At 41.9% G+C, this 12,243-nt stretch overlaps 1 protein-coding gene across 1 annotated transcript; it reads right to left on the minus strand.

Annotated features, from left to right (window-relative positions):
• LOC144710423 (FAM63A-like protein (DUF544)) lies at positions 1-11,701 on the minus strand. Its single transcript, XM_078584188.1, has 13 exons — positions 11,399-11,701; positions 11,140-11,258; positions 10,951-11,057; positions 10,739-10,826; positions 3,544-4,012; positions 3,185-3,472; positions 3,065-3,119; positions 2,914-2,995; positions 2,746-2,826; positions 2,239-2,334; positions 2,107-2,153; positions 623-752; positions 1-238 (listed from the first exon to the last, which is right to left on the minus strand). Exons 1-13 carry the CDS (start codon positions 11,595-11,597, stop codon positions 167-169), a joined length of 1,833 nt encoding a protein of 610 aa, XP_078440314.1. The 5' UTR covers positions 11,598-11,701; the 3' UTR covers positions 1-166.
• Between the last annotated feature and the right edge of the window lie 542 nt (positions 11,702-12,243).

Genomic DNA, 12,243 nt, shown 5'->3' on the forward strand with positions numbered 1-12,243 from the left:
TGCAAGAATGGCATCCTCTATTTCCTGATTCCCTGTTTCCATTAATCAATATTTTCTCGTAAAAAGTGGAGTGGAGTGGAGTGTACCTCAGCGATGCCCGAAACTGTACACAACTTGTCTTATGAACAAACACAATGGGCCGCCAGTCCTGAGCATTTACAGAGTATTACATCAAAGTGCACTTGTCTTTAGACTTTGAATCTGGCTTTTGGGGAGCATATGAGGCGTGCCTTGAAGTCTGCGCAAAGATAATTCGTCGTCATTATACAGGCTGATATTGCCGAATTCGAGGAGGAGAAAAAAAGAACCCAAAAAAAGATAACGTAAAAGGCTAGAAATGACAAACAAACCACAGCTAGCTCCACGACTTAGGCGCCAAAAAAAGAATGAAAAGAAAAGTGTTCACATATTGACCCCTAAACCCAAAAATCCTAATATTCAAATCATAGATCCAAAAGCATAAAATCATTAATCCTAGACCATAAAACGTTTAACCATAAATCCTAAACACTAAATGTGTAATCCATATGTTGGCCCAAAACATTAACCAGCTCACTTGGGAACTCCACGTGGCAAAAAATACGTCATTATAACTTTCCGCGGAAAATAAGTAACAGCTTACTTGGGGACCAACGATAAGCTTTGAGGTGCTTGGACCAGATGTTGGATGTTGTGTTTTAGGAGTCTGCTGACGCTGTGGCTGTTTGTCAAATTCCTGTTGTTGTAACTCCTTGGCAAGTTCGTGGTCAGATCTGAAACATTGTCAACAAATTTTAAGCTAAATAAGTGAAATTATTACCAAAATCTTGTGATGTCTTAAAAAAAAAAACCAAAGTCCTGTGATAAAGCGCAGCATAAGCGTGGGCCACGATTCGGTACCAGAGATTATAACGACTGTGGACAATAGATTATGAGGATGATGATGACAAGACAAACCAACATCCTCATTATCGTCATCACTGACATCCCTTGGTTATGGCAAATCGGCATCGTCATTGCCATCAGATTCCAAGAGCCATTATCATCATCCATTGGTTTCCCAGTTCAAACTGATCATTGAATCACCTTGCCATTGTCCTCATCATCGTCATCACAGCCATCCTCCATTCATGACAAAGTCGCATCGTCGTTTTCCTCATTTTCCAAGAGCCAATTTCATCATCCATCAGTTTCCAAGTTAAGATAGATCATTTAATCATGTCACCATCATCGTCATCTATATACGGACAACAAAGTCGTCATCTTCGTAATTCATCATCCAAGCCATGCATGGATGACATTGAAGATGATGAATCCGTCATCAACTGCCAACCCGAGCGTAGGATAGAGATCAACTATAGAAAGGGTTTTTTTGAAGAAACATAGGGGAGATCACACAAAAACGGTGACCCTTTCAATCAACTATAGAAATATAAGGTAATCAAAATGATCAAAGAGTCAAACAAAACATTAAAATCAATCCAAACCTATGATTCCTCATGAATGTGATTTTGTATCTACAATGTCCATTATTAGGCGAAGTGAAATGATAATCCGAGACTCAGAACACTGTTCCCCTCACTTAACAATTGAGATTATTGAAGAACATAAACAAAAACAGGCTCGTCAGTAGGGTTTGGATGATGTTGAAGAATTTGCCATACTAATTCATAATCTTCATCATTGTCATCGTCACCCATTGCTGACTTTGATGAATGAGAAAGACAAAAGCATCATTGATGGCTCGATGACAATGCTAAATTCGTCGTCATCATCCCCAAATCTCGGCTTCAACATTGTCATCCTTGTTTGGCTTGAACAAAAGACAATGATGATTATGATTTCTCAATTGATGAGGAAGAGAACTATGATGAGTCATCGTAGTCATACGCCACTAGACATTGTGGATACCAACAAACCCTACTCATGAGAGTCTACAGCAAATGGAAATCAAATGGGTGTACATCCACATCAGTAGCAGAAACCAGATACTTATTACAGAGACTTATTACCATTAGACGGTATGTAACACATCTCACATGTTTTTTTTTCAACGTCTGATATTAAATCCATTAAAATGCAGGTAACTTTAATTTTTGTAAATACACAAAATGGGGAAAGAATTACTTGAGAGTCGAATGCCCTGACGCCGAATCCTCCATTTTGAGGAATTCCTGTGCGGGAAAAACATAATTGATGAGCATCATTAATGCAGTCGACAAAGAATAATGAAAAAAATAGCATAGACTCAGGACACACATTGATGTCAGTTGGCTCATCCCATCTGTTGGGTGCTTGATCTTCAGGGACAAAGGGCGTGAAATTGCTCCTCACAAACATTGTATCCCCGTTAACCTAATTCAAATAGCAAGTCAATCATATCATTAATATTTGCACTTCCTAACGACAATGTTGATGACAGGTTGATAATTAATCAATGGCGTAATCGAGTGGCCAACAACGTTGACGCCAACAGTTCAGGGGAGTTCATCATCATCAACATCAGTGTCATCGTCCCAAAAAGTCGTCAACCTCATCCTCAACATGACAATGGTAGTTGAGGCCTGCCAGTCTATTTGGGTCATCCTGTTGATGTTGACATTGACTTCGTAGTCAATCTCACCTGTTAAGGACAACCCTATATAAAGTCAACTCCATTGTCAACACCAACCATCAATGAGGGCCGAGGGTGCTGGCAGATGTCGAACCCTACATATCATTGCACAATACAGAACTTTGTAAAACACGTTATAGTAAAAAACCTACCTCGTTCAATTTTTCCCAGACTAAGTCTTGTTGGTTGATATACCCTTGATCAGTGGCTAATAGGTAAAGCTCTCCATTATACTGGAAAAAAACAGAGAATAGAAAACAATGGACAATCACCATAAATGAAACACAACAGACAATACAGCGGATCCTCTTATCCCATACCTTGAACATGGTGCTGAAATGATTATTCCGGAAGAATACACACAGTTCTCGCTCTTTCAAGTCTTCCTGAAGGCAGAAAAGTCTGCAAACTCGAAAGTTTAATTTCAAGAAAAATGGGACTCCCAGTAATAATATACAAGAATTAATGTACCCGTAAACAGTGAGTTGACTAGCATTGTCCTTTAAGAAGTTCTTACTCAAATGCCCTGTGAAAATATTTAATTTGATCAGATTGTTGAGCATCAATAGCGATCATAGAGCAGTAACCTACACTGGCTTTCAGAAGTCACATTCCTTGAAAGATCAGCATGCTTGCCAAGAATCATCTCGCCTTCATAAACTGGTTCCTGATCCTGGTAACTCGAAATCGCAGAATCAAGAAAGCGCTCTTCACCTTCATATAATGGTTCAACATCGCCCGGACTAAAGTTCCCACTACAGCTTCTAACATTGTCAGAAGCTTGATCTATTGACTTCCCTAGCAGCTGTTTCTCTGAAATGCTCTCATCTGCCCTAGACAAGTTCATAATGCTTTGAGACGCACTATCACTGGAGTTTTCTGCATGATACATCACCGAGATGTCACATACCTCAAAAATATCATAGATAAATCACAAACTTAAAATTTACCTTGACATTCAACTGATTCGGTACTCTTTGGCAAGGAAACAGAGACATCCTCATTAATCTTTAATTCGGAATCAACAGAATCATGGAGAAGTTCTGTTGACGAAGTGGGACCAAGAGTTGCTGGAACAGGATTAGGAATAAGGTTTTCGCCCAAAGATTCGGATTTGCAACCAGATTTCTCCCCTTCCGATAGTTTCAAAACCCTCATCAGTTCTTCAGCTTCTTCTAGATCTCCTTTTCCTGCTCTGAGGCCACCGGGAGCCAAGATATAAGGGTCGTTAAATGATAAGCTTCTGGAGAGACTGGGAGAGGGTACTCCAAGGGCAGCTGTGGTTGCCGCAGAGAAATCAACAGGTTCTTCGTCCGGAAGGTCAATATTTTCTTTGGGCCTCTTGGCGTCTATTGCAACAAGTTCCCCAACAAGTGCATTATAGGACTTAGAACCAATAGCCGCTGCAGTCTCGACATCCTATCACATGAACTGATGATTAAATAAAAACAAAACGCAAGAAATGAAAATAAGTCAATCAAATATAATTATGATTGATGCACTGCCTTTTTGGTTGGATTCATAAATTATTGATAATAATGAAGGAAAACATTTACAATATTTGGATAAAAATTTGGAAAAAGACCAACAAATAATAACATCAATTTGCCAACCCCTTGCCCATTTATCTTATTTCTAGTTGAAACTAGAAAATATGTAACGAAAAAGATTTCATGTTTCCTGTGGATTAGAGGGAACAATGGAATGGATTAGGTAAAAAGCGGATAGAGGGAGCATTCAGATGAAATGTAATATAGGTACACTACTGAAGTGACTGAAAGCTTCACAGTCGACGTTCCCAGAAAATCACCAGTTCAATCGAGAAGATCTTGTTGCATCATCTCACTATAATATGAAGAGCAACAGTTAGTTTCATGACGGCCAGAAGTCATGAAAGAATTGGCCCAGAGGGAAACTACATCTTTAATAAGGGTAGAACATTCTCAGTAACCATCGTTGATGTTATGGTGAAATGTAGCTACTGCAGCGACATGCATTTTGTTGCCTTCCCAAGAGAAAAAGAGGACAAAATCTTCCAAGTTTTGCCTTGATTATATCTCAAAATTTGCAAAATTAAACATGGTCCACTTAACAGAGGATAAATTTCACATAATGTACTCATAGGCACCGCGACAAAATATCAGATTTCTAAAATCTGTACCATATTATTGTCAAGTGATGGGAAGCCAGGAGATGCAAGATCTTCAAGCCAGGAGATGAGCCTGATACAACTCCCTTAACGCGCATGCAAAGGAAGAACTGTAGAAAGTTTCACACGTGCTGATTCAAGCAGCATGAGAGAAAGAGGTAAATCGAAAGATTTTTACTCATAAATTTTCTTTGAAAGATTGATTCAAAAGGCGATCAGCCAACAAACTGGTAATCACCAAGTTTACACATGTGGATCCCTAGAACCCTATATAACTCGGGGAAACCAGGTTACCATGCGGCCCTCGACTTCATGGGAAAGTCCATCTGTAGAAGCCTTCCTCCCTTGGAACACCACCTCGCTTCGATGGGAGCCATATAGCCCATGGCATGGCCAGCGTTCCGTCTTTCTTCTCCCTCCTAGAACCGTTCCTCTGCATAAACTCCCAAAAAGTCACCTCAGATGTCACATCTACTGACGGTGGCGCTAGGGTAGCCCAGATCAATCGGGTGAAGGGGCACTCGAGGAGTAGATGGTTGCAGTCCTCTCCTCTTGAGCATAATGCGCACACCGCTGATGTGTCTGGGTTCATCCTCTGACGGAAGGCGTGTGTCACCAGTCTTCTTCGCAATAATGACCACCCGAAAATATTTAATATCAGCAGAATTGGTCGACGCCAAATAGCCCGACATGCCTGTGTTGACATTCGCACCTCCTCTGGTCCCTCTTGGATCCTCTCATATGCCTTTCTGATGGAAAATGGAGCTCTAATCCATTCCCAGCTGTCTTGTTCCTCAGGTATTGGACTCAATTGACTCAGAGCTTGTTGCATTTTTTAGAGTTCTGCCACCCTCTGGTCTGACAGAGCACCAGAAATCCGCAAGCACTATGTGTCATCCAGCAGTCGCCCACCGTGGCATTTGGACACCAGGCCACTCTCCCTACCTCGACTCCTTGACAGAAATTTGGTGGGACCACTAACCGTCGGAGCCCCATCGTATGTTGGCCGTCTCTGCACCATCATTTGTGCTGCACCTGATCCCTATCTTGCCCCTGTTGAGCCACCGATCCCTCGTCCCTCCTGTAATGGTCTTCCCCTTACTCTCCACAAAGCTCCTCGGACACGTACATCCAAAACTGTTTATCTTTTGGCCAATTAGGTCGCCTTCCATTGTCTCTCCACTTCTTACTCTGCCCCTCTCATGAGTCTTGATTTCATCGCCATTGCAAAGACTGTGGATGCAGCGTTGGCTTCTCTTGAATAGTGTCATGCACTCCTACGTCACGAAGAGGAACTTTCTGGCACGAAGTACTCATGCACTCCTACGTCACTCGATTGAGGCACAACCCCCCCCCCCCTTAGGGAAAATTTGAGTTTATTGATGGGCTAGTTATTTAGGGTCTGCAATTGGCCGACGGCTTTTGTCTCGTCTGTAACAATTTTCAGATAAAAACATGACGCAACCTTAATATGCAAACTGATATGACCTTCAATTGTATCGGTAATTCTTGGCAACGAACAGATTCTTGAAAAGATTCAATTCTAGCAATTTCGAAACAGTACTGAAATCGTCAACCGATCGAGAGGTGTGGCTGGAAGGAAAGAGAAGACAAGTAATCTGAGAGAGAGCGAGGAGGAATTGCCATAGCCGATCTCCTGACACCGACATCCAATGGCTGGCGAAGGATCTGCAGCAACAGATAAGAGAGAACAGGGAGGAAGAGGTCAAGAGGGAGGAAGAAGAGAAACAAGAATTGCAACAGATTTGAGGAAGGAAACTCAAGATGACTTCTTGATGTCTCTGGTGTTTTCTTTCCTTGTATTTATACTTTTCCCAAGTCATGGGCATGGGCCTCCTTGGGCTGATAGAAGGGCCTAATATGGTGTTGGGACGCCGTTTAGCATATCTTGCCGTATCATATCACAAACAGTGTAGGAACAGGACTCGAATCCACAAGCCTTGCTCTAGTTGAAGCAGCCAAGTCTTGAATCCACAGAACTAGCTTATCCAACCCTTGAGTCCACGGGCACTGAAGCATTCTCTGGCAAAGAGAACACTCAGAGCAGAGAAACAAGAGCTCCACCAAAACAATAGACTTCAAAAATAATCTTTCAAGGGTACATGGGAGCCTTTTCTAGGCCACAACAAGTGCAGGGTCGTCCAGGCTAATAGTACCCATGAAGAGAAAAGTCAAAACATTGAGAGAGACAACTCTAAAAAGCTAAAACAGAGGATCAACAGCTTGACAGGCCTGAGCAGAGATATTCTGCAGATTCTCGGGCCTGTAGAATCTGCCAGAAGATATTGTGTGGCTCAAGAAGATCCTGACAAGACAACAGAAGATTTGCACCTTTCACAAGCTGTAGCACAGATATTCTGCAAACTGAGACAGAAGAAGAATTTGTTAGAGGATTCTCTCAGAGAAGAATATGGCAGAGGATTTTGTGGGTCTCTAGGTACTTTTATAGATCTTGTCAGCTTCTAGAAGGATCTCCTTCTTGAGCCACCAGCTGCTAATGGGCCTCAGGAAATCGGCATCTGGTCTACATCAGACGCTCATTCTTCAAAATAACTAGCCCTCGAGTTATCTCCTTCTGCACCAAAGTACTCATAAATGTCACTTGAGTTGTAGGTTGATGACGTATGCATGGTCATTGATTTTCTTGAGAATCTTGTAAGAAGCATAGCTTTTTGGCTTCAATTTGTTGTCAGTGTCCACCGGGAATCTCTCCTTGCGCAGGAAGACCAAAACCGTATCGCATTCACGAAAAACCTTCTTGTGCCGTTTCGTGTTAGCCGCCTCCTGATATTTCTCAAAACTTGTAGCAATTACGCTGTGGACGTTGTTGTGGACCAACTTGATGTAGTCAGCCATGTTGTATGCAGCTAAGTTTTTTCCCTTATGCGGGAGGTCCAAAGGATCTTTCTCTTGCCTCTGGACAAACATTTTGTTGGTTGTCGCTGGGTCTATGCCATCAAGTTTAAGTCCAATGGCTCTCTTTAACGGTATACGGCATGCCATATGGCTAAGGTTTATTGCGAGGCCCCCAATCTGTTTGGGTTTCCGTTGCAATGCCATGCACTCGAGACAACATCAACAGTGTGGCGGCCACATGGGAGCCTAGCGCACCCAAGGGTGCAAACCTAGGCGGCACTGCACAAGGCAGTGAGGCGCCATCTAGGCACGCTCCCCGCGACATTCCACATGGACGGGGTGTCTTGCTCCCAGACTGCAAGAACGACCATGCTACGCGCGCTCTTTGCGACGGTGGCAACCAACATTACGCTCCACAGGCGGTGCATTAACGTGCTCACCCAGTTCACGCCAAAAACGGTGAATGCGCCTTAACTAACGACGAGCATGCGTGATATCCAAACACACCCTGCGCTCAACATTTGGGCCGCGAAGCCCATCTTGGTCTTAAGCAACGACTTACGCAAAGTGGATGCCGGTCTTTACACAAAGCATTGGCTGGCAAGGGGTGATGCTGATGCGGGGCAGGGAGACCTTACACTCGGTACCACAGCCTCTGGATCCTGCGCACAGGGCGTTAGATACGAGTGGGGCACTACACTATGTTCTCTCTCAGTGGCTGACCCCAATACTTCTAATTCTGATATACTCAAAAGCCTTCCACTACGCTGGACAAGGCTGCTTGACTTGGTGCATAGGATCAAGGCCGGCGCACTGCTAAGTTGTAAATTCGGCACTTGAGAGTTTAGCAGCTTGATAGTTATTCTCAACAGTTTGGTCTTGACCATTTGGAGATATTTTCCCATGTTGTTAAGATGAACACTGTTCGTGAGCTCATTCCTCTCGCTGCCCATCATGGTTGACCTTTACAGCAATATGACACCAAGAATATGGTGATCTACATGAGGTTTATATGTCCACGCCTCCTAGATATGTAGTTCCTTCTTTGGCGTCTCCCTTGGTCTGCCATCTTAAGAATGCACTCTATGGCTTATAGAAGTCTCCTCAAGTTTGGTTTGGTCTCTTCAAGCACTCTATGAAACTATTTAGCTAGCCTAAGAGCAAGTGGTGACAGTAGCCTTTTCTATTGTCATTTCCTGTCCATGGTAGTGACCTTCCTTGTATATGTGGATAACATTATGACCACAAGGAATGACTCTGACGCGGCCGCTCAGTTGCCTTGACATCTTACATTTGAATTAGACTACATCAAACAGCATGAGGAGTCAGTTGATCAAGGACAGTACCAACGATTGGTAATATATCTCACTCACACTTGGACAGACATCGATTACGCAATGCGCATTTTGAGTCAATTTATGCATGACACGAATGTTTACACCGAATGCTGTGGGTTTTTAAGTCAATTTATGCATGAACTCCATTTGTATGTTAATACCAGTGTTGATTCCCATGTCGATATGATTACAATCAACAGCAAGGTATTGTAACTTTCTTGGAGGCAATCTGATTACGATACGCAGAAAGAAACAATCCATGATCTCGCCGACCAGTGCCAAAGCAGAGTTTCACGCTCTTGCTCAAGGTCTTTGCGAGGCATTATGGCTCACGAAACTTCTTGGAGATCTGAAGCTTCCTGTGATCAGCCTACTCAATTTTTTATGGTGATAACTCCACTACCAACGTAGCCCATGATCTAGTGCAACATGATCGCATTTAACATGTTGAAGTTGATCATCGCTTCATTGACATCCCATGGAGACTCTGGAGTTGGGAGGACTCTGCACTCCATACATCCATTCGACCCAACAACAAATTGATATCTTCACCAAAGGAAAATCTGCCCCGTGCCTCCAAGTGTTGTGTAGCTAACTGGGAATTGATTTAATATCTACTCACCAGCTTGAGGGGGATTGATGAATGGGCCTCTTCCTCTGTTTCTCTTATATCTCTATGAAATGGTTCATTTGCATGGTCTTATTTTGGATTCTCTCTCCTCCCCATCATAAATAGCATGTAATGAATTCTAAACCTAATTATGAGGGAGGAGCCTCTTTTCATTCACCAATCTTTACTTTGCTAGAAATCTAGCATATGAACATACCAAACACTCGCCTAAAATTCCCCAGATTTTACCCAGGTCAATAAATCTTCAAAGATATTGAATAGAACTCAGACGAAGTTTTCAAGGAAGTTCTCTCTAACGATCTTCCAAGGGGGGTATTTATATTCGTAAGATTTTCAAGAATCTATTATTTTCTCACCAAAGGCTCATTGGTACACTAAGCCTTGTTGACCAGGTCTTCTGTGATGAGTCCTTATCAGGAATCTAACATTTGGATAAAGTAGAGATTACACACTTGAGTTAGATTGAGCAGTAAGACTGGTGATGACTAAAAGGTTCCCAAGTTAGCCTCTCTTGTGTGGCATAAAAGAGGAACCAGTAAGGATAACACATCAAACTCATAAATTTAGGCCAAAGTCTGTAATTTGACAGTCTGAAGACTCAATACATCATCCTTATCCTTCGCGCATTGGAGGTTCAATTGTTTAAATACTCCGAAATACAACAACAATTGTCATCAACCAAAATCCATAAAAACAAAGTGTTCCACCAGAAGCAAATGTCATAGAGATGAAATGACAAACTGTTCGAGGGTCTCAGTCACCATCAGAAATAACAGTTACGTTCATATTTAGTAATTAGAACAGCTAGAGATATTCTCTCTTAACTTTGAATCTGGAAACTATGGCTTTGAAGCCTGAATTTGAAGCTACAACATCAAAAAAGACGCTCTAACTTAAAATTCATATCAAATTGAAGCGCATACCTAAGTGTAGATCCATAAGATTTATCCACGTATGGATTGATCCGGTAAATTAAGTGGAAAAAGTAGAGCGCTTACGCGGGGATTAGATGAGTATAGCATTAAAAAAATGATTTTAGTGCAGAGACATAGCATGGCGCATGATGGGATTGGTTTTGAAATATTAGAGGAATAGGAGAGAAGTGTATGAAAAGATGGCGAAAAAAAATCACCATCAACTATTAACCGTACCTGAGGATCAACTATCCATCCATGGTAAAGCCCGATATCCAGGAGATCAAAAATAGCACACTCCCGAGTAAACTCAAAGTCGTCAATCCTGCAGTAAACATCAAACTTTGAAAACATAATCACTCATTTAATGATCACTACAGATATATGTATAATTAACGTTAACTATAATTTAAAAGCGATGATAATAATGATATCATCTCAGAGCATACTTTCTGAAGAGAACGTTCACATCTATCCCACTTGCAAGACGTGGGAGAAGGTCAATTGCATCAGAAATATTCCTCTGCTGATTGCTAATGTAACCTTCATCTTTTCCCTGAAATGGAAAAGGAAAGAGAATAGTTTCAAATTTCATCTTTCGTCCGAGACGAATCATAAAAAGATAGTGGGACAGTGACCTCCACGTTACTATTCGAATCCAGCAATCTTTCTGCAACAAGCGACAGCAGCTTCTGCTGGGAGACCTCGGAATCGTCCAAGCTTAATTCAATCACATTCCGAAGCAACAGAACATTGCCTGCCGAATAAAAAGGTAAATTAGGTCAATGAATTCAGCAGCAGAAGTTGAAAAAACTGATTCGGACAGAAGTAGAAGACGACGATGATGTCAGCGATCAAACGAAGATCAAAAAAGAGGATAAGAAAGAATCCACGTACAGATGGCAAGAAGAGGGCAAGGTCCGTTGTCGTTCTGCAGAACAATCGCCGCAGAACGGCCGAGAAATTCTACCACCTTCGTCTTGTAGAAAACCGATTTCACTTGTTCATCGCCTGCGGCCAGCCCCCTTCCATCAACCGACAATTCTTGAACACTGCCTTCTTCTCTCTGACCCTCGTCGTCGAGCGTCGTCGCCATGTCAGGACGTCGCTCGATTCGCCCTTCTTCCTCCTCGACTCGAAAATTTGCCAGTGGTTTCCTCTTAAGAGAGAGAGAGATGGATATAGAGAGAACCGGGGAGAGAGGGATATAGAGAAATAGAAAGGGAAAGATATATAGAGAGAGAATCAGGGATTGAGATGGAGAGATATAGAGGCGTAAAGAGAGAGATATGCAGAGAATAGAGTTAGATAGAGATAGAGACAAAGATAGATGTAGAGATAGAGATGCAGATAGAGATAGAAATAGAGATAGAGGTAGAGATAGAAAAAGAGATAGAGATAGAGATAGAGATAGAGGTAGAGATAGAAAAAGAGATAGAGATAGAGGTAGAGATAGAAAAAGAGATAGAGATAGAGATAGAGGTAGAGGTAGAGATAGAGATAGAGGTAGAGATAGAAAAAGAGATAGAGATAGAGATAGAGATAGAAAAAGAGATAGAGATAGAGGTAGAGATAGAAAAAGAGATAGAGATAGAGATAGAGGTAGAGATAGAAAAAGAGATAGAGATAGAGGTCGAGATAGAGATAAAAAAAGAGTTAGAGATAGAGATAAAAAAAGAGTTAGAGATAGATATAGAGATAGATAAACAGATGATGGAAATATATGTGGCCGGCAAGCCAAT

Source organism: Wolffia australiana, chromosome 12 (assembly GCF_029677425.1).
Source record: "Wolffia australiana isolate 7733 chromosome 12, ASM2967742v1".
NCBI lineage: Eukaryota > Viridiplantae > Streptophyta > Magnoliopsida > Alismatales > Araceae > Wolffia > Wolffia australiana.